At 44.0% G+C, this 22,595-nt stretch overlaps 1 protein-coding gene across 6 annotated transcripts in view; it reads right to left on the bottom strand.

Annotated features, from left to right (window-relative positions):
- Positions 1 to 22,595, bottom strand: part of LOC109869082 (GRIP1-associated protein 1) — a 114,858-nt gene that overhangs the window by 66,133 nt on the left and 26,130 nt on the right. For all 6 annotated transcript variants that reach the window (XM_031804076.1, XM_031804077.1, XM_031804080.1 and 3 more), the window contains 4 exons: positions 20,218 to 20,313; positions 18,397 to 18,453; positions 9,199 to 9,298; positions 1,040 to 1,173 (listed from right to left, as the gene is read on the bottom strand). In XM_031804076.1, coding sequence (XP_031659936.1) covers positions 1,040 to 1,173; positions 9,199 to 9,298; positions 18,397 to 18,453; positions 20,218 to 20,313 — 387 coding nt within the window. The remainder of the gene's footprint in view (positions 1 to 1,039; positions 1,174 to 9,198; positions 9,299 to 18,396; positions 18,454 to 20,217; positions 20,314 to 22,595) is intronic.

Genomic DNA, 22,595 nt, shown 5'->3' with positions numbered 1-22,595 from the left:
ACGGAACAAGTTTATCTCTGTATTATACACACAGAACTGGAATACCTATTTGATCTGTTCAGTGGAAACAATTGGAGGATTGTAAATTGTATGGTTTAGAGATTTTTTCTCTCCCTTTCCTTAACAATCCACATCCCTGGCAGAGAAACATTACAGAACATGTATTTATTCAAAGGATTCTAATTATAGTATCCACATGTTTTTATAAAGCTATTCATAGCAGAGGAGCACATAAACATGAAATGCATGTGAGCTCCCTGTTGAGCTGCCTGTCATGACTGTGGTTGCTGAAAGTTCAGCCTCTCATCTCTGCCTCAGTGTGTACTGGTTGTACTCTGTGCAGTTACCAACGCAATGTAAGAGGTAGTGTGTTGCTGCAGACAACATCATTGGTTCTCTTTGTGGTTCCATACATCAAAACATTTCTCATTATTCAAATGGGTGGATCTTTCCCACCTCATTTGTACTCTTTACTGTCAAACATCGATCTAGTCAATACTCTGCGTACCATTGCTTTCACAAACTACATTATATGTGCCTTGGCCAGTTCTGTGGACCCGTGTGCAGACTTGGTTTCCTGTCTCTAGCTGACTAGTGTAGTGTACTTTGTTGGTGCTTTGATGACTGATGTAGTGTCCAGTACCTTGTTGGTGCTCTGTGCTGACTGATGTAGTCTACAGTACCTTGTTGGTGCTCTGTGCTGACTGATGTAGTCTACAGTACCTTGTTGGTGCTTTGATGACTGATGTAGTCTACAGTACCTTGTTGATGCTCTGTGCTGACTGATGTAGTGTCCAGTACTTTGTTGGTGCTTTGATGACTGATGTAGTCTACAGTACCTTGTTGGTGCTCTGTGCTGACTGATGTAGTCTACAGTACCTTGTTGGTGCTCTGTGCTGACTAATGTAGTCTACAGTACCTTGTTGGTGCTCTGTGCTGACTGATGTAGTCTACAGTGCCTTGTTGATGCTCTGTGCTGACTGATGTAGTCTACAGTACCTTGTTGATGCTCTGTGCTGACTGGTGTAGCCTACAGTACCTTGTTGATGTTCTGTGATGTGGCTCCCTCCTTCATGATCTCCCCGTAGCTGAAGGACGAGACACTGCTGCTATCTCCCCTCTGCTGCTTAGGACTAGGAGAGCTGATCTCTGACAACACCAGCTCTTCCAGGCCTGGAAACACACACAAACACTCTCTCAATGGGGGAGTCTTACTGAGGAATTACAGCTGAAGTAATTATTTCTAAGTGGTGAAAAAAGTAGTCACCAAACACCTTTTGATGTGGTTAATATTCCCTTTCAGGACAAAGCAAGGGCACCCTGCTAACCATTTCAACCCGCTTACGTATGGCTGGTTTTCATAAGCTGCATTTACTGTCCTCCCAACTGTAACTACAGAACATCGTCTACCACCAACATCCATTATGTGGCTTGGATAAGGAAACAAACAAACACAGTAATTAAGTTAGGACCCAGGACATTGTGCATAGAGGGAAGCCTCAGTCCGTAGGCACTTATGGATTTCCCATAGAAAACTAATGGCTGCTGTGGGAAGAACTTCTTGGCAGGCGTATATACAGTTGAAGTGGGAAGTTTACATACACTTAGGCCGGAGTCATTAAAACTAGTTTTCAACCACTCCACAAATTTCTTGTTAATAAACTATAGTTTTGGAAAGTTGGTTAGGACATCTACTTTGTGCATGACACAAGTCATTTTTCCAACAATTGTTTACAAACAGATTATTTAACTTATTATTCACCGTATCACAAGTCCAGTGGGTCAGAAGTATACAGTGCCTTTAAACAGCTTGGAAAATTCAGGAAAATTATGTCATGGCTTTAGAAGCTTCTGATAGGCTAACTGACATAATTTGAGTCAATTGGAGGCATACCTGTGGATGTATTTCAAGGCCTACCTTCAAACTCAGTGCCTCTTTGCTTGACATCATGGGAAAAATCTAAAGAAATCAGCCAAGACCTCAAAAATAATTGTAGACCTCCACAAGTCTGGTTCATACTTGGGAGCAATTTCCAAACGCCTGAAGGTGCCACGTTCATATGAACAAACAATAGTACACAACTATAAACACCATGGGACCACGCAGCCATCATACCGCTCAGGAAGGAGACGTGTTTTGTGTCCTGGAGATGAACGTACTTTGGTGCGAAAAGTGCAAATCAATCCCAGAACAACACCAAAGGACCTTGTGAAGATGCTGGAGGAAACAGGTGCAAAAGTATCTATATCCACAGTAAAACTAGTCCTCTATCGACATAACCTGAAAGGCCACTCAGCAAGGAAGAAGCCACTGCTCCAAAACCTCCATAAAAAGCCAGACTACGGTTTGCAACTGCACATGGGACAAAGATTGTACTTTTTGGAGAAATGTACTCTGGTCTGATGAAACATAAATAGAACTGTTTGGCCATAATGACCATCGTTATGTTTGGATGGAAAAGGGGGAGGCTTGCAAGCCAAAGAACACCATCCCAACCATGAAGCACGGGGGTGGCATCATCCTGTTGTGGGGGTGCTTTGCTACAGGAGGGATTGGTGCACTTCACAAAATATATGCCGGAGGGAGGAAAAATATGTGGATATACTGGAGCAACATCTCATGACATCAGTCAGGAAGTTAAAGCTTGGTCGCAAATGGGTCTTCCAAATGGACAATGACCCCAAGCATACTTCCAAAGTTGTGGCAAAATGGCTTAAGGACAACAAAGTCAAGGTATTGGAGTGGCCATCACAGAGCTCTGACCTCAAGCCTATAGAACATTTGTGGGCAGAACTGAGAAAGTGCGTGCGAGTAAGAAGGCCTACAAACCTGACTCAGTTACACCAGCTCTGTCAGGAGGAATGGGCCAAAATTCACCCAACTTATTGTGGGAAGCTTGTGGAAGGCTACCTGAAAATTTTGACCCAAGTTAAACAATTTAAAGGCAATGCTACCAAATACTACCTGAGTGTATGTAAACTTCTGACCTAGTGGGAATGTGATGAAAGAAATAAAAGCTGAAATAAATCACTCTACTACTACTATTCTGACATTTCACATTCTTAAAATAAAGTGGTGATCCTAAATGACCTAAGACAATGAATCTTTACTAGGATTAAATGTCAGGAATTGTGAAAAACTGAGTTTAAATATATTTGGCTAAGGTTGATGTAAACTTCTGACTTCAACTGTATGTAGGTATCTACTAACTTAGGACCCTTCTGGACTGGTGTTGGGTACAGTACCCTTCTGGACAGAGATAACTCTCCCTACTTTAAAATGTCTGATTCTCAAGATTCTGTAGAGAAACCATTAAACATTTAAGACCAGCTGGTAAATTATACATGGCCCAAAAGAGGCCCTGGCATCACCAACAACCTACGGAGAGGAAGTAAGAGCATGCATTGCTCTGTGGCACATTTTAAGAGGGGGTGCAACATAAAATATTACGATATCTTAATCTCATTGACCGTGTGTTTGGGGTGAGGTGGGGGGTGAAGGGGCTGTTCCCACAGGAGTAAATGTTTTTAATACACCACACTTTACTGAGAAAAACACAGGTACTGCAGTGGTTGTTTTTCTGTTTCTCATCTTTGGGTGCCACGTGGTCACTTTCTTTGTAAAAACAACAGGAACATTCAGAAGGTGACATCATGTTAATGGAGAGATGTGGCATAAACCACATGCCAATTGGCAAGTAAATATGTAATCCTCACTAGCTCTACATATCAATATCACGTTCAACAATCAGCTGCTCATCATATTTAGAAACACAAGTGTCTCTAGAAACTAAGGGACAATAACACCGTTGGTTCCAAGCCATTACCATTCCTAAACATATTTTACTTCTTCAATGTCTCGAACAATTCACACTCTCAGTTATAGATGCTGTATGATATTGGTGAACAATGCACCTCTTTGCCTCATTTTTCCCTGCCTGTAGCAAACCACACTGCGGACATCGAGGTTGTCATCTCTGCAGACTCACTTCCCGGCGCTAAATGTTTCATGTCTGTGATGATGTAACATACGCTGCATCATAGTTCAGGGCATGAAAGGATGTCCTTCAAACCCAGTCAACCCCCCCAAACACCAACGCATATTTCACATAGAACATGTAGCTGAAGAGCCTTCAGAAACTATTCCCACCCCTTGACTTAATATACATTATTGTGTTACAGCAAGAATTCAAAATGAATTAGATGTATATTTTATGTCATCCATTTACACACAACATCCCATAATGACAACGTGAAAACGTTTATTGAAAACAGAAATTGTATTTACATAACTATTCACAAGCCTGAGTCAGTACATTGTAGCAGCAACATTTCTGGGAAACTCGATAACCAATAAGACTCTAAACCCCATCTAAGCCAGGGGCACTGAATAACAGATTCACTATATAAAACCGGAAGTTTATTCTGAAGCGTAGCCTAGTGGTTAGAGCGTTGGACTAGGAACCGGAAGGTTGCGAGGTCAAACCCCCGAGCTGACAAGGTACAAATCTGTCGTTCTGCCCCTGAACAGGCAGTTAACCCACTGTTCCCAGGCCGTCATTGAAAATAAGAATGTGTTCTTAACTGACTAAATAAAGGTTAAAAAAAATAATATATATATATAAAAAAATATTTAAAAAAATCTGAGAGATATGTAAACATTTGTTATATACAGTACCAGTCAAAAGTTTGGTCACACCTACTCACAGGTTTTTATTTGTACCATTTTCTACATTGTAGAATAATAGCGAAGACATAACTATGAAATAACACATATGGAATCATGTAGTAACCAAAAAAGTGTTAAAATATTACATGTATTTTAATTTGTTAGATTCTTCAAAGTAGCCACCCTTTGCCTTGACAGCTTTGCACACTCTTGGCATTCTCTCAACCAGCTTCATGAGGTAGTCACCTGGAATGTATTTCAATTAAAAGGTCTGCCTTTTCTTTCCTTCTTAATGCATTTGAGCCAATCAGTTGTGTTGTGACAAGGTAGGGTTGGGTGTACAGAAAATAGCCTTATTTGGTAAAAGACCAAGTCCATATTATGGCAAGGACAGCTCAAATAAGCAAAGAGAAATTACAGTCCATCATTACTTTAAGATGTAAAGGTCAGTCAATTTGGAAAATGTCAAGAAATGTTCCAGTTTCTTCAAGTGAAGTTGCAAAAATCATCAAGCGCTATGATGAAACTGGCTTTCATGAGGACCGCCACAGGAAAGGAAGACCCAGAGTTACCTCTGCTGCAGAGGATAGGTTCATTAGAGTTACCAGCCTCAGAAATTGCAGCCCAAATAAATGCTTCACAGAGTTCAAGGCAGACTTAACCAAGGCAGACTTAACCAGCATGGCTACCACAGCATTCTGCAGTGACACGCCTTCCCATCTCGTTATCGCGTAATCATTTGTTTTTCAACAGGACAATGAGCCAACACACCTCCAGGCTGCGTAAGTGCTATTTGACCAAGAAGGAGAGTGATGGAGTGCTGCATCAGATGACCTGGCCTCCACAATCACCTGACCTCAACCCAATTGAGATGAGATGTATGATTGACAATAAATTTCACATGCTGTTGTGCAAATGGAATAGACAACAGGTGGAAATTATAGGCAATTAGCAAGACACCCCCAATAAAGGAGTGGTTCTGCAGGTGGTGACCACAGACCACTTCTCAGTTCCTATGCTTCCTGGCTGATGTTTTGGTCACTTTTGAATGCTGGCGGTGCTTTCACTCTAGTGGTAGCATGAGACGGCGTCTACAACCCACACAAGTGGCTCAGGTAGTGCAGCTCATCCAGGATGGCACATCAATGCGAGCTGTGGCAAGAAGGTTTGCTGTGTCTGTCAGCGTAGTGTCCAGAGCATGGAGGCGCTACCAGGAGACAGGCAAGTACATCAGGAGACAGGCAAGTACATCAGGAGACGTGGAGGAGACCGTAGGAGGGCAACAACCCAGCAGCAGGACCGCTACCTCCGCCTTTGTGCAAGGAGGAGCACTGCCAGAGCCCTGAAAAATGACCTCCAGCAGGCCACAAATGTGCATGTGTCTGCTCAAACGGTCAGAAACAGACTCCATGAGGGTGGTATGAGGGCCCGACGTCCACAGGTGGGGGTTGTGCTTACAGCCTAACACCGTGCAGGACGTTTGGCATTTGCCAGAGAACACCAAGATTGGCAAATTCGCCACTGGCGCCCTGTGCTCTTCACAGGTGAAAGCAGGTTCACACTGAGCACATGTGACAGAGTCTGGAGACGCCGTGGAGACCGTTCTGCTGCCTGCAACATCCTCCAGCATTACCGGTTTGGCGGTGGGTCAGTCATGGTGCGGGTTGGCATTACTTTGGGGGGCCGCACAGCCCTCCATGTGCTCGCCAGAGGTAACCTGACTGCCATTAGGTACTGAGATGAGATCCTCAGACCCCTTGTGAGACCATATGCTGGTGCGGTTGGCCCTGGGTTCCTCCTAATGCAAGACAATGCTAGACCTCATGTGGCTAGAGTGTGTCAGCAGTTCCTGCAAGAGGAAGGCATTGATGCTATGGACTGGCCCGCCCATTCCCCAGACCTGAATCCAATTGAGCACATCTGGGACATCATGTCTCGCTCCATCCACCAACGCCATGTTGCACCACAGACTGTCCAGGAGTTGGCGGATGCTTTAGTCCAGGTCTGGGAGGAGATCCCTCAGGAGACCATCCGCCACCTCATCAGGAGCATTGCCAGGCGTTGTAGGGAGGTCATACAGGCACGTGGAGGCCACACACACTAATGAACCACATTTTGAATTGTTTTAAGGACATTACATCAAAGTTAGATGAGCCTGTAGTGTGGTTTTCCACTTTAATTTTGAGTGTGACTCCAAATCCAGACCTCCATGGGTTGATCAATTTGATTTCCATTGATCATTTGTGTGTGATTTTGTTGTCAGCACATTCAACTATGTAAAGAAAAAAGTATTTAATAAGAATATTTCATTCATTCAGATCGGATGTGTTATTTTAGTGTTCCCTTTATTTTTTTAGCAGTGTGTGTGTGTGTGTGTGTGTGTGTGTGTGTGTGTGTATATATATATATATATATATCTCTCTCTGTCAGAAGTTAACATACACCTTAGTCAAATACATTTAAACTCCGTTTTTACAATTCCTGACATTTAATCCTAGTAAAACTTCCCTGTCCTAAGTCAGTTAGGATCATCACTTCATTTTAATAATGTGAAATGTCAGAATAATAGTAGAGAGAATGATTTATTTCACATTCTCAGTGGGTCAGAAGTTTACATACACTCAATTAGTATTTGGTAGCATTGCCTTTAAATAGTTTACTTTGGGTCAAATGTTTCGGGTAGCCTTCCACAAGATTCCTACAATAGGTTTGGTGAATTTTGGCCCATTCCTCCTGACAGAGCTTGTGTAACTGAGTCAGGTATGTAAAGGCCTCCTTGCGCGCACAAGTTATGCCCACAAATTTTCTATAGGTTTGAGCTCAGGGCTTTGTGATGGCCACTCCAATACCTTGACTTTGTTGTCCTTAAGCCATTTTGCCACAACTTTGGAAGTATGCTTGGGGTCATTGTCCATTTGGAAGACCCTTTTGCAACCAAGCTTTAATTTCCTGACTGACGTCTTGAGAAGTTGCGTCTATATATATATCCACATAAGTTTCCTTCCACATGATACCATCTATTTTGTGAAGTGCACCAGCCCCTCCTGTAGCAAAGCACACCCACAACATGATGCTGCCAACCCCGTGCTTCACGGTTGGGATGGTGTTCTTTGGCTTGCAAGCCTCCCCCTTTTTCCTCCAAACATAACGATGGTCATTATGGCTTTTTTATGGCAGTTTTGGAGCAGTGGCTTCTTCCTTGCTGAGCGGCCTTTCAGGTTATGTCGATAGAGGACTAGTTTTACTGGGGATATAGATACTTTGGTACCAGTTTACTCCAGCATCTTCACAAAGTCCTTTGCTGTTGTTCTGGGATTGATTTGCACTTTTCGCACCAAAGTACGTTCATCTCTAGGAGAGAGAACGCGTCTCTGTCCTGAGCGATATGATGGCTGCATGGTCCAATGGTGTTAATACTTGCGTACTATTGTTTGTACAGATGGACGTGGTACCGTCAGGCGTTTGGAAATTGCACCCAAGGATGAACCAGACTTGTGGAGGTCTACAATTTTCTGAGGTCTTGGCTGATTTCTTTTGATTTTCCCATGATGTCAAGCAAAGAGGCACTGAGTTTGAAGGTAGGCCTTGAACTGATGCAAATTAGCCTATCAGAACCTTCTAAAGCCATGACATCATTTTCTGGAATTGTCCAAGCTGTTTAAAGGCACAATCAACTTAGTGTATGTTAACTTATGACCCACTGGAATTGTGATACAGTGAATTATACGTTTAATAATCTGACGGTAGACTATTGTTGGAAAGATTGTGTCATGTACAAAGTAGATGTCCTAACTGACCTAACAAGAAATTTGTGGAGTGGTTGAAAAACTAGTTAATGACTCCAACCTAAGTGTAATGTAAACTTCCGACTTCAACTGTGTGTGTGTGTGTGTGTGTGTGTGTATATCCACACACACACACACACACACACAAACACAATGCCTGAGTTTTCTATTATCTCCTATATAGGACTTGTGATTTACTTTTTCACTTCTTTTTGTGCCATTTATGAATGTGTTTCTATGGGATATAGTAGTAAAGGGATATTCGATGTCTGTTTTTTGTTTGTTTTTACCCATCTACCTATTGTTGCCCTTTTTGCAAGGCTTTGGAAAACCACTCTGGTCTTTGTGGTTGAAATTCACTGCTCGACTGAGGGACCAGAGGAGGGAGTCATTCACAAATCATGTTAAACACTATGCAACTTAAGTGACTTGTTAAGCACATTTTTACCCCGGCCATAACAAAGGGGTTGAATACTTATTGACTCAAGATATTTTAGCTTTCATTTTTTAAATTTAATTTGTAAAAATGTCAAAGAACATAATTCCATTTTGACATCATGGGGTACTGTGTGTAGGTCAGTGACCCCAAAAATAATGGTGTGTTGTATTCAGGCTGTAACACAACAACATTTGGAGAAAGTCGAGGGGTTTGAATACTTTCTGATGGCATCATTAAGTGGTATATATAACCTTTGGCCTGATGACATAACATGTGTGTAGGTCAAGCATGTTCTCTCCTCTCACCTGTCCTGGTCTTAGTGTTGGTGAGGATCTCCTGTAGTCGCTCCTGGAGTTTATCAGCTCTCTTCCTCTCCAGCTGTAGCTGCCTCTTCAAGTCTTTCAGCTACAAACATTACAAAGCCCATGAGAGGAGAGTACACTACTTCATTTGAAAAACACTGCAGCATGTTTTCATTTTCTCTATGCATAGACAACAGCATACGACTCAGGCAGAGGCATCTTAGATAAGCATCTGATTAAGACCAAGAAAACAATCAAATAAGATGAACCATCCTACCCTGAAAACGATTTAGATTGTGGCTGGAAAAAGGAGCTACAGAAAGCTCTTACGGCCCCTACGCCTCACGGCCCCCTACGCCTGACGGACCCCTACGCCTGACGGCCCATCTGCAGAACAAATACTTATCAAGGCAGGCAGGCATCTGATAAGTGGTTACAAAGGGATCTTGAGTGGCGCAGAGGTCTAAGGCACTGCTTCGCAGCCCAGGTTTGGTCCCGGGCTGTATCACAACCGGCCGTGATCGGGAGTCCCATAGGGCGGCACACAATTTGCCCAGCGTCGTCCGGGTTAGGGGAGGGTTTGGCTGGGGTAGGCCGTCATGGTAAATAGGAATTTGTTCTTAACTGACTTGCCTAGTAATTTTTTTCTTTTTAAACGTACATATCGAAAAGGCTGCCCCAATTCTATTTTTCAAGAGAAGAGTGGGTGCGGCTGTATGAGTTGTCTGCCTACCTGCCACCTGTAAGTTATCATTTACATTTCCACTCTGTACTAAATGGAAGGGGACTGACTCATCAGTTTCCCTGCTCAGAAGCTAGTGGTGTGAGAGACAGCGAGGCGAGAGAGAGAGAGACAGCGAGGCGAGAGAGAGAGAGACAGCGAGGCGAGAGAGAGAGAGACAGCGAGGCGAGAGAGAGAGAGACAGCGAGGCGAGAGAGAGAGAGACAGCGAGGCGAGAGAGAGAGAGACAGCGAGGCGAGAGAGAGACAGCGAGGCGAGAGAGAGACAGCGAGGCGAGAGAGACAGCGAGGCGAGAGAGACAGCGAGGCGAGAGAGAGACAGCGAGGCGAGAGAGAGACAGCGAGGCGAGAGAGAGACAGCGAGGCGAGAGAGAGACAGCGAGGCGAGAGAGAGACAGCGAGGCGAGAGAGAGAGACAGCGAGGCGAGAGAGAGAGACAGCGAGGAGACAGCGAGGCGAGAGAGAGACAGCGAGGCGAGAGAGAGACAGCGAGGCGAGAGAGAGACAGCGAGGCGAGAGAGAGACAGCGAGGCGAGAGAGAGACAACGAGGCGAGAGAGACAGCGAGGAGAGAAAGAGAGACAGCGAGGAGAGAAAGAGAGACAGCGAGGCGAGAGAGAGAGAGACAGCGAGGCGAGAGAGAGACAGCGAGGCGAGAGAGAGACAGCGAGGCGAGAGAGAGAGCGAGGCGAGAGAGACAGCGAGGCGAGAGAGAGAGAGAGACAGCGAGGCGAGAGAGAGAGAGAGAGAGAGACAGCGAGGCGAGAGAGAGAGAGAGAGCGAGGCGAGAGAGAGAGAGAGAGAGAGGAGGGAGAGAGAGAGCGAGGCGAGAGAGAGACAGCGAGGCGAGAGAGAGACAGCGAGGCGAGAGAGAGACAGCGAGGAGAGAGAGAGACAGCGAGGAGAGAGAGAGACAGCGAGGAGAGAGAGAGACAGCGAGCGAGGAGAGAGAGACAGCGAGGAGAGAGAGAGACAGCGAGGAGAGAGAGAGACAGCGAGGAGAGAGAGAGACAGCGAGGAGAGAGAGAGACAGCGAGGAGAGAGAGAGACAGCGAGGAGAGAGAGAGACAGCGAGGAGAGAGAGAGACAGCGAGGAGAGAGAGAGACAGCGAGGAGAGAGAGAGACAGCGAGGAGAGAGAGAGACAGCGAGGAGAGAGAGAGACAGCGAGGAGAGAGACAGCGAGGAGAGAGGAGAGAGAGAGAGACAGCGAGGAGAGAGAGAGAGACAGCGAGGAGAGAGAGAGACAGCGAGGAGAGAGAGAGAGACAGCGAGGAGAGAGAGAGAGCGAGGAGAGAGAGAGAGCGAGGAGAGAGAGAGAGACAGCGAGGAGAGAGAGAGAGAGAGAGAGAGAGAGAGAGAGAGAGCGAGGAGACAGCGAGGAGAGAGAGACAGCGAGGAGATAGAGAGAGAGACAGCGAGGAGATAGAGAGAGAGACAGCGAGGAGATAGAGAGAGGAGAGAGAGAGGAGAGAGAGAGACAGCGAGGAGAGAGGAGAGAGAGAGACAGCGAGGAGAGAGAGAGAGACAGCGAGGAGAGAGAGAGAGAGAGAGAGAGAGAGAGAGAGAGAGCGAGGAGAGAGAGAGAGAGAGACAGCGAGGAGAGAGAGAGAGACAGCGAGGAGAGAGAGAGAGACAGCGAGGAGAGAGAGAGAGACAGCGAGGAGAGAGAGAGAGACAGCGAGGAGAGAGAGAGAGACAGCGAGGAGAGAGAGAGAGAGAGAGAGAGAGCGAGGAGAGAGAGAGAGAGAGCGAGGAGAGAGAGAGAGAGAGACAGCGAGGAGAGAGAGAGGAGTAGCAGTACAAAACAACTATATATATATATATATATATATATATATATATATATATATATATATTCAGGCAAACGGCAAAAGAAGCACAATTGAAATTGATAAAAAACAAAAGATCACAGATGACAACTGGTTTGATGCAGATTGTAAAATTATAAGGAAAAAACTTAGAACACTATCCAAACAAAAACAGAGACCCAAATAACGGTGAATTACACCTTTACGGCTTTAAAACTCTATAAACGTACACCAAAAAAGCACAGTACAACAGCAAGCAGCTGACACTAATTGAGGAGTCCAAACACACACAACTTCTGGCAAAATTGTAAAAAAACAAACAAACAAAAAACATCTAAACAAGAGGAATTAGCAATACAAAATGGTGACATATGGACAACCCATTTTGAAACACTCTACAACAACGTTCAAATTGACACAAACGCAGAACACCAAATTCATGAGAAGTTGATATAAGAAACTTTAGGCTCTCAAATTTTTAAAAAACATGCGGACCTGATGGCATCTTAAATGAGATGCTCAAACTCACGAGTGCAACATTTCAATTGGCTATATTAAAACTGTTTAATTTGATCCTGAGTGTAGGTTATTTCCCTGACATCAAGGACTCATAACCCCAATCTTTAAAAACGGAGACAACTTTGACACTAACAATTACAGAGGCATTTGAGTAACCTGGGGAAGGTTTTCTGTTGTATTATAAATGTAAGAGTTCTAAACTTCCTTAATAAGCACAATGTCTTGTGTAAAAGCCAAATTGGATTTATATCAAAACATCACACAACTGATCATACATTTAACTTAATGTTAGATCCCTTACTTCAAAGGCAATTATAGTCAATGAACTAATCACTGATCATAATCTTGATGTGATTGGCCTGACTGAAACATGGCTTAAGCCTGATGAATTTACTGTTTTAAATGAGGCCTCACCTCCTGGCTACACTAGTGACCATATCCCCCGTGCATCCCGCAAAGGCGGAGGTGTTGCTAACATTTACGATAGCAAATTTCAATTTACACAAAAAAAAATGACATTTTCGTCTTTTGAGCTTCTAGTCATGAAATCTATGCAGCCTACTCAATCACTTTTTATAGCTACTGTTTACAGGCCTCCTGGGCCATATACAGCGTTTCTCACTGAGTTCCCTGAATTCCTATCGGACCTTGTAGTCATAGCAGATAATATTCTAATCTTTGGTGACTTTAATATTCACATGGAAAAGTCCACAGACCCACTCCAAAAGGCTTTCAGAGCCATCATCGACTCAGTGGGTTTTGTCCAACATGTCTCTGGACCCACTCACTGTCACAGTCATACGCTGGACCTAGTTTTGTCCCATGGAATAAATGTGGTGGATCTTAATGTTTTTCCTCATAATCCTGGACTATCGGACCACCATTTTATTACGTTTGCAATTGCAACAAATAATCTGCTTAGACCCCAACCAAGGAACATCAAAAGTCGTGCTATAAATTCACAGACAACACAAAGATTCCTTGATGCCCTTCCAGACTCCCTCTGCCTACCCAAGGACGCCAGAGGACAAAAATCAGTTAACCACCTAACTGAGGATCTCAATCTAACCTTGCGCAATACCCTAGATGCAGTTGCACCCCTAAAAACAAAAAAAATGTCTCATAAGAAACTAGCTCCCTGGTACACAGAAAATACCCGAGCTCTGAAGCAAGCTTCCAGAAAATTGGAACGGAAATGGCACCACACCAAACTGGAAGTCTTCCGACTAGCTTGGAAGGACGGTACCGTGCAGTACCGTAGAGCCCTTACTGCTGCTCGATCATCCTATTTTTCTAACTTAATTGAGGAAAATAAGAACAATCCGAAATTCCTTTTTAATACTGTCGCAAAGCTAACTAAAAAGCAGCATTCCCCAAGAGAGGATGACTTTCACTTTAGCAGTGATAAATTCATGAACTTCTTTGAGGAAAAGATTATGATTATTAGAAAGCAAATTACGGACTCCTCTTTAAACCTGCGTATTCCTCCAAACCTCAGTTGTCCTGAGTCTGCACAACTCTGCCAGGACCTAGGATCAAGAGAGACGCTCAAGTGTTTTAGTACTATATCTCTTGACACAATGATGAAAATAATCATGGCCTCTAAACCTTCAAGCTGCATACTGGACCCTATTCCAACTAAACTACTGAAAGAGCTGCTTCCTGTGCTTGGCCCTCCTATGTTGAACATAATAAACGGCTCTCTATCCACTGGATGTGTACCAAACTCACTAAAAGTGGCAGTAATAAAGCCTCTCTTGAAAAAGCCAAACCTTGACCCAGAAAATATAAAAAACTATCGGCCTATATCGAATCTTCCATTCCTCTCAAAAATTTTAGAGAAGGCTGTTGCGCAGCAACTCACTGCCTTCCTGAAGACAAACAATGTATACGAAATGCTTCAGTCTGGTTTTAGACCCCATCATAGCACTGAGACGGCACTTGTGAAGGTGGTAAATGACATTTTAATGGCATCGGACCGAGGCTCTGCATCTGTCCTCGTGCTCCTAGACCTTAGTGCTGCTTTTGATACCATCGATCACCACATTCTTTTGGAGAGATTGGAAACCCAAATTGGTCTACACGGACATGTTCTGGCCTGGTTTAGATCTTATCTGTCGGAAAGATATCAGTTTGTCTCTGTGAATGGTTTGTCCTCTGACAAATCAACTGTAAATTTCGGTGTTCCTCAAGGTTCCGTTTTAGGACCACTATTGTTTTCACTATATATTTTACCTCTTGGGGATGTTATTCGAAAACATAATGTAAACTTTCACTGCTATGCGGATGACACACAGCTGTACATTTCAATGAAACATGGTGAAGCCCCAAAATTGCCCTCGCTAGAAGCATGTGTTTCAGACATAAGGAAGTGGATGGCTGCAAACTTTCTACTATTAAACTCGGACAAAACAGAGATGCTTGTTCTAGGTCCCAAGAAACAAAGAGATCTTCTGTTGAATCTGACAATTAATCTTAATGGTTGTACAGTCGTCTCAAATAAAACTGTGAAGGACCTCGGCGTTACTCTGGACCCTGATCTCTCTTTTGAAGAACATATCAAGACCATTTCGAGGACAGCTTTTTTCCATCTACGTAACATTGCAAAAATCAGAAACTTTCTGTCCAAAAATGATGCAGAAAAATTAATCCATGCTTTTGTCACTTCTAGGTTAGACTACTGCAATGCTCTATTTTCCGGCTACCCGGATAAAGCACTAAATAAACTTCAGTTAGTGCTAAATACGGCTGCTAGAATCCTGACTAGAACCAAAAAATTTGATCATATTACTCCAGTGCTAGCCTCTCTACACTGGCTTCCTGTCAAAGCAAGGGCTGATTTCAAGGTTTTACTGCTAACCTACAAAGCATTACATGGGCTTGCTCCTACCTATCTCTCTGATTTGGTCCTGCCGTACATACCTATACGTACGCTACGGTCACAAGACGCAGGCCTCCTAATTGTCCCTAGAATTTCTAAGCAAACAGCTGGAGGCAGGGCTTTCTCCTATAGAGCTCCATTTTTATGGAACGGTCTGCCTACCCATGTCAGAGACGCAAACTCGGTCTCAACCTTTAAGTCTTTACTGAAGACTCATCTCTTCAGTGGGTCATATGATTGAGTGTAGTCTGGCCCAGGAGTGGGAAGGTGAACGGAAAGGCTCTGGAGCAACGAACCGCCCTTGCTGTCTCTGCCTGGCCGGTTCCCCTCTTTCCACTGGGATTCTCTGCCTCTAACCCTATTACAGGGGCTGAGTCACTGGCTTGCTGGGGCTCTCTCATGCTGTCCCTGGAGGGGGTGCGTCACCTGAGTGGGTTGATTCACTGTTGTGGTCATCCTGTCTGGGTTGGCGCCCCCCCCCCCCCCCTTGGGTTGTGCCGTGGCGGAGATCTTTGTGGGCTATACTCAGCCTTGTCTCAGGATGGTAAGTTGGTGGTTGAAGATATCCCTCTAGTGGTGTGGGGGCTGTGCTTTGGCAAAGTGGGTGGGGTTATATCCTTCCTGTTTGGCCCTGTCCGGGGGTGTCCTCGGATGGGGCCACAGTGTCTCCTGACCCCTCCTGTCTCAGCCTCCAGTATTTATGCTGCAGTAGTTTATGTGTCGGGGGGCTGGGGTCAGTTTGTTATATCTGGAGTACTTCTCCTGTCCTATTCGGTGTCCTGTGTGAATCTAAGTGTGCGTTCTCTAATTCTCTCCTTCTCTCTTTCTTTCTCTCTCTCGGAGGACCTGAGCCCTAGGACCATGCCCCAGGACTACCTGACATGATGACTCCTTGCTGTCCCCAGTCCACCTGGCCATGCTGCTGTTCCAGTTTCAACTGACCTGAGCCCTAGGACCATGCCCCAGGACTACCTGACATGATGACTCCTTGCTGTCCCCAGTCTACCTGGCCATGCTGCTGCTCTAGTTTCAACTTCCACCTGACTGTGCTGCTGCTCTAGTTTCAACTGTTCTGCCTTATTATTATTCGACCATGCTGGTCATTTATGAACATTGAACATCTTGACCATGTTCTGTTATAATCTCCACCCGGCACAGCCAGAAGAGGACTGGCCACCCCACATAGCCTGGTTCCTCTCTAGGTTTCTTCCTAGGTATTGGCCTTTCTAGGGAGTTTTTCCTAGCCACCGTGCTTCTCCACCTGCATTGCTTGCTGTTTGGGGTTTTAGGCTGGGTTTCTGTACAGCACTTTGAGATATCAGCTGATGTACGAAGGGCTATATAAATTTGATTTGATTTGATTTGATTTGATCATACTTACACCCTACACACCCTGATAGATAAACATGTCCACCAAAATAATACCAAAATATAGGCTTGCTTTATCAACTACCAAAAAGCATTTGATTCTAGTTGGCATAAAGGACTGTTCTACAAGTTATTGAAAGTGGTGTAGGGGGTAAAACATATGACATAACTAAATCAAGATATACTGGCAATACGTGCAGCATTAAAATTGGCAAAAAAAGAACAGAATTCTTTAACCAGGGGCGGGGCCTTCGTCAGGGTTGCAATCTGAGCCCTGCACTCTTCAATATTTACATAAATTAATTGACCACTATTCTAGAAAAATCCTCAGCCCCTGATGTTAGTTTCCACAATTCAGAAGTTAAATGCCTACTCTTCGCAGATGACCTATGCCTGCTGTCACCCACAGCACATGGCCTACAGCAGAGCCTGGACCTGCTAGAGCAGTACTGTCAGACCTGGGCCCTGGCAGTAAAACCCCAAAAAGACACAAATAATGATTTTTCCAGAGAAGATCCGGATCTCAGGTAATTAGACCAAAGTTCTCAATTGGTACAAAATATATAGATTACTGTACACACTACAATTACTTTGGTTTAAAAATAAGCTCAACTGGACACCTTAATGAGGCAGTGAATGAACTGAGAAAGCACGCAGGGCATTCTACACCATTAAAAAGCTCATTCAAATTGAAATACTGATTCAAATTTGGCTAAAACTAATTGAATATGTCATTGAACCAATTGAACTTTATGACAGCGAGGTGTGGGGTCCACTTGCAAAACAAGATTTCATCAAATGGGACAAACACCCCATTGAAACCCTGCATGCAGAGTTCTGTAAGATTCTCCTTCATGTCCAGAGGAAAACTACAAACAAAGCATGCAGGGCAGAATTAGGCCAATATCCACTAATAATAAAAACTCAAAAAAGAGCAATTAAGTTTTAGAAACATCTAAAATACAGTGACCCCCTCTCATACCACTACCAAGGCCTGCAATGCCAAGAGCTGAGCAAAGAAAAGAGTCCCCTCATCCAGCTGGTCCTGGGGCTGAGTTCACAAGCCTGTTCTACTAACGCACTGAAGCCTCAGGACCAGAACATCCAATCAATCAGAATAAACCAAATTACAACACAGTCAAAACAAAACTATATTGCTTATTGGGAAACACAAGCACAAAGCAAAATGCAGTGCTATCTACCCTAAATCGACAGTACACTGTGGCTAAATATTTGACCATGGTTACTGATCAAAACCTTGGAAAAACCTTGACAAAGTACAGGCTCAGTGAGCACAGCCTTGCCATTGAGAAGGGTAGACACAGGAAAACCTGGCTCCCTGTAGAGGAAAGGCTGTGCAACCACTGCACAACAGCAGAACCTGAGACGGAGCTGCATTTCCTGACAAAATGCCCCAAATATAAAACAATTAAAGAGTGTCATTTCCCCAAATTTGAAAACCTTATTCAAGGTTTCAAAGACCTCTCTGATGAGGATAGGCTACCCGTCCTGTTGGGGGAGGACGCAGAGCTGTGGGTTGGCAGCGCATTACTTTGCTGACTGCCATAAGATGAGGGACAGTGTCTGACAGACCAATCATCCTGCACATGTACTCTACTGTATGCTTATTGTCATTGTTGAATGTATGGTTCTTTTGACACTTGGTTATTGTTGTTACTGTTGTCCCGTTGACAATTTTGATTCTCATTTTTACATTGTAAATATCCAAATTAAGCTTTGGCAATATGTACATTGTTACGTCATGCCAATAAAGCAAATTGAATTGAATTGAGAGACAGCGTGGAGAGAGCGACAGCGAGAGAGAGAGCGACAGCGTAGAGAGAGACAGCGTTCAGAGAGTGAGGAGAGAGTGTTCCACTTACTGCTGAACTACCTTTCTTCTCCAGGATCCTCTGGCCATCCACCGTGTCTTTAATCTCCTGTACACCACAAAGACAGGGAGAGTACTTAATGGAGGCTCTAACGAGAACCATTACATGACCCCACAGCCTTATTATACAGCTTCTAAACTCAGCAAAAAAAAGTCCTCTCACTGTCAACTGTGTTTATTTCCAAGAAACTTAACATGTGTAAATATTTGTATGAACGTAACAAGATTCAACAACTGAGACAAACTGAACAAGTTCCACAGACAAGTGACTAACAGAAATGGAATAATGTGTCCCTGAACAAAGGGGGGGGGGGGTCAAAATCAAAAGTAACAGTCAGTATCTGGTGTGGCCACCAGCTGCATTAAGTACTGCAGTGCATCTCCTCCTCATGGACTGCACCAGATTTGCCCGTTCTTGCTGTGAGATGTTACCCCACTCTTCCACCAAGGCACCTGCAAGTTCCCAGACATTTCTGGGGGGGAAATGTCCCTAGCACTCACCCTCCGATCCAACAGGTCCCAGACGTGCTCAATGGGATTGAGATCCGGGCTCCTCGCTGGCCATGGCAGAACACTGACATTCCTGTCAGCAGTATGGCTGGTGGCATTGTCATGCTGGAGGGTCATGTCTGGATGAGCCTGCAGGAAGGGAGGAGGATGTCTTCCCTGTAACGCACAGCGTTGAGATTGTTGTCAATCTTAGTCCAATGATGCTGTGACGCATCGCCCCAAACCATGACGGACCCTCCACCTCCAAATCGATCCCGCTCCAGAGTACAGGCCTCGAATGAGCGTTACACCCTTTGACGATAAACGCAGATCCGACCATCACCCCTGGTGAGACAGAACCGCGACTCGTCAGTGAAGAGCACTTTTTGACAGTCCTGTCTTGTCCAGCGACAGTGGGTTTGTGCCCGTAGGTGACGTTGTTGCCGATGATGTCTGGTGAGTACCTGCCTTACAACAGGCCTACAAGCCCTCAGTCCAGCCTCTCTCAGCCTATTGTGGACAGTCTGAGCACTGATGGAGGGATTGTGTGTTCCTGGTGTAACTCGGGCAGTTGCTGCCATCTTGTACCTGTCCCGCAGGTGTGATGTTCGGATGTACCGATCCTGTGCAGGTGTTGTTACACATGGTCTGCCACTGCGAGGACGATCAGCAGTCCATCCTGTTTTCCTGTAGCTCTGTCTTAGGCGTCTCACAGTACGGACATTGCAATTTATTGCCCTCTCACTGTCAACTGTGTTTATTTCCAAGAAACTTAACATGTGTAAATATTTGTATGAACGTAACAAGATTCAACAACTGAGACATAAACTGAACAAGTTCCACAGACAAGTGACTAACAGAAATGGAATAATGTGTCCCTGAACAAAGGGGGGGGGGGCACATCTGCAGTCCTCATGCCTCTTTGCAGCATGCCTAAGGCACGTTCACGCAGATGAGCAGGGACCCTGAGCATCTTTCTTTTGGGGTTTTTCAGAGTCAGTAGAAAGGCCTCTTTAGTGTCCTAAGTTTTCATAACTGTGACCTTAATTGCCTACCGTCGGTAAGCTGTTAGTGTCTTAACGACAGTTCCACAGGTGCATGTTCAATAATTGTTTAAACCCTTTACAATGAAGATCTGTGAAGTTATTTGGATTTTTACAAATTATCTTTGAAAGACAGGGTCCTGAAAAAGGGACGTTTCTTTATTTGCTGAGTTTGTGTGTGTACATGTACGGAACATTTCAAACAGTACTTTCCTCTGAAAACTTGATGGAAAAATAACTTTAATAGTAGTTTCTACCAGTTACAAAAAGGGTTAGTTTACCTGTTTCAGTTTTCCAATGGTTTCAAAATGCACATCCCTTTCCTTCTCTACCTCTGTCAACTGCAGGTTCACACCATCTATATCAGATGCCTTTCCCTGAATGAGAAACACAAAGAGCACGTATTCCGTTTCAGTTATTTTCACATATCCGATGTAAATCAAATCCGTTTCAACATAAGGTTACTAGTCACACCATGCTAATGGAATATCTACAGTGATGACAAGATTAACACAACAGTTCCATTCAGAATTAACTTCATGATACTAACAGGATTTTAATTGAAACAGTAGGGGTTCAATTTCAAACAAGCATATCACCAAACCTACCTGACCAATTAGAGTTAGACTCATAAGAAACACTTTTAATGGCTAAATAAGTACAGTTCAATAAACATCAGGTACTCAGCAGACGAGAATAGCAATGCGAGTCATAGCTTCATCTACCTGAACAAAGTCCACATACTACACTGACTGGGAGTGTATTTCCCTGGGCCAACTAGTGTTGTCACGATACCAGAATTGTCCCTTCGATACTGATAGCAGGTTTAGTATCACGATACCCGATATGATACTCCATGACACAACAACGAAAAGGCCAAAGTCACAGAATGGCACTTGATCCAGACAGAAACTATGTTCAATCGTTGGGCATCTTCAGAATTCAATATCATTACATTTGAAAAATTGTACATCCAGTTTATTTTTTACAGCCATGGGTGCATTAATTAATAAACCATACAAATCAATGACTTTGTTTTTACCAATCTAACTACAAAACTTAAATGGTAATCATTGATTTGAATGGTACTGTAAATCTCTATTGATAAACTGGGTAAATAAGATAATACGATATAGCCTAGTTCTATTTAAAATACAGGTGAATGCAGATTATTAAATGGGAGTGTGTGCATGCTTTGAGTTATTGAGCTTATAAAATCTGATTTCATGGGGCTACAGATGAAACAATCCCTCCCATTTAGGAGTTATTTTATTGGCAACTGCTAGAAGAAAATATTCTATTGTACCGATCAATTCTCCATAGAAGAAGCCATCTCCTTTATAAAAGTCTTAAAGTACTGACATCATTGGCTGTGGAATGTGTCTTTGTGGCTATGGAATCTAGAGAAAACAGGAAGGGAGATGAGGGATCGGATGACCAAACGGGGACATGCTCTGGGACCCCCGACCTTCAGCGGGGCCCCAGATAGAAAAACATGTAGAATTTCAGGAAATTAGCTTTAAAAAAAAACTGCCAAAACATTTTAGTCTTCCAACAAAATGGGTAGAAATGGCATTATAAAACTGCATGTTTCACAAGGCTGAGCTTGCTTTATGTTGATTTGCATCGAGCAGTCCTGCCCTATGCAACTGTAGGCCTAAATAAACATGTATTCACAGTCTATATCACCTATTATGTTGATTGATCCATTCCAGTTAATCATTTTGGATTGAAAAAGTCTAGGCAGCCTGGTCAGTTTGAAGATGAAACTAATTTGATCCCATTCACATTTTCTCACAAACAAATGGGCTATGAATACATAAGGTTACCGCTGGGTTTACCCTGGCCAGAGGGACACAGTGAATAGTAGGTTAGACTATGGGCTATGAATACATAAGGTTACCGCTGGGTTTACCCTGGCCAGAGGGACACAGTGAATAGTAGGTTAGACTATGGGCTATGAATACATAAGGTTACCGCTGGGTTTACCCTGGCCAGAGGGACACAGTGAATAGTAGGTTAGACTATGGGCTATGAATACATAAGGTTACCGCTGGGTTTACCCTGGCCAGAGGGACACAGTGAATAGTAGGTTAGACTATGGGCTATGAATACATAAGGTTACCGCTGGGTTTACCCTGGCCAGAGGGACACAGTGAATAGTAGGTTAGACTATGGGCTATGAATACATAAGGTTACCGCTGGGTTTACCCTGGCCAGAGGGACACAGTGAATAGTAGGTTAGACTATGGGCTATGAATACATAAGGTTACCGCTGGGTTTACCCTGGCCAGAGGGACACAGTGAATAGTAGGTTAGACTATGGGCTATGAATACATAAGGTTACCGCTGGGTTTACCCTGGCCAGAGGGACACAGTGAATAGTAGGTTAGACTATGGGCTATGAATACATAAGGTTACCGCTGGGTTTACCCTGGCCAGAGGGACACAGTGAATAGTAGGTTAGACTATGGGCTATGAATACATAAGGTTACCGCTGGGTTTACCCTGGCCAGAGGGACACAGTGAATAGTAGGTTAGACTATGGGCTATGAATACATAAGGTTACCGCTGGGTTTACCCTGGCCAGAGGGACACAGTGAATAGTAGGTTAGACTATGGGCTATGAATACATAAGGTTACCGCTGGGTTTACCCTG

Source organism: Oncorhynchus kisutch, linkage group LG24, assembly GCF_002021735.2.
Source record: "Oncorhynchus kisutch isolate 150728-3 linkage group LG24, Okis_V2, whole genome shotgun sequence".
In the NCBI taxonomy this organism is placed as follows: Eukaryota; Metazoa; Chordata; class Actinopteri; order Salmoniformes; family Salmonidae; genus Oncorhynchus; species Oncorhynchus kisutch.
This window is presented reverse-complemented; position numbering and strand designations above follow the sequence as displayed.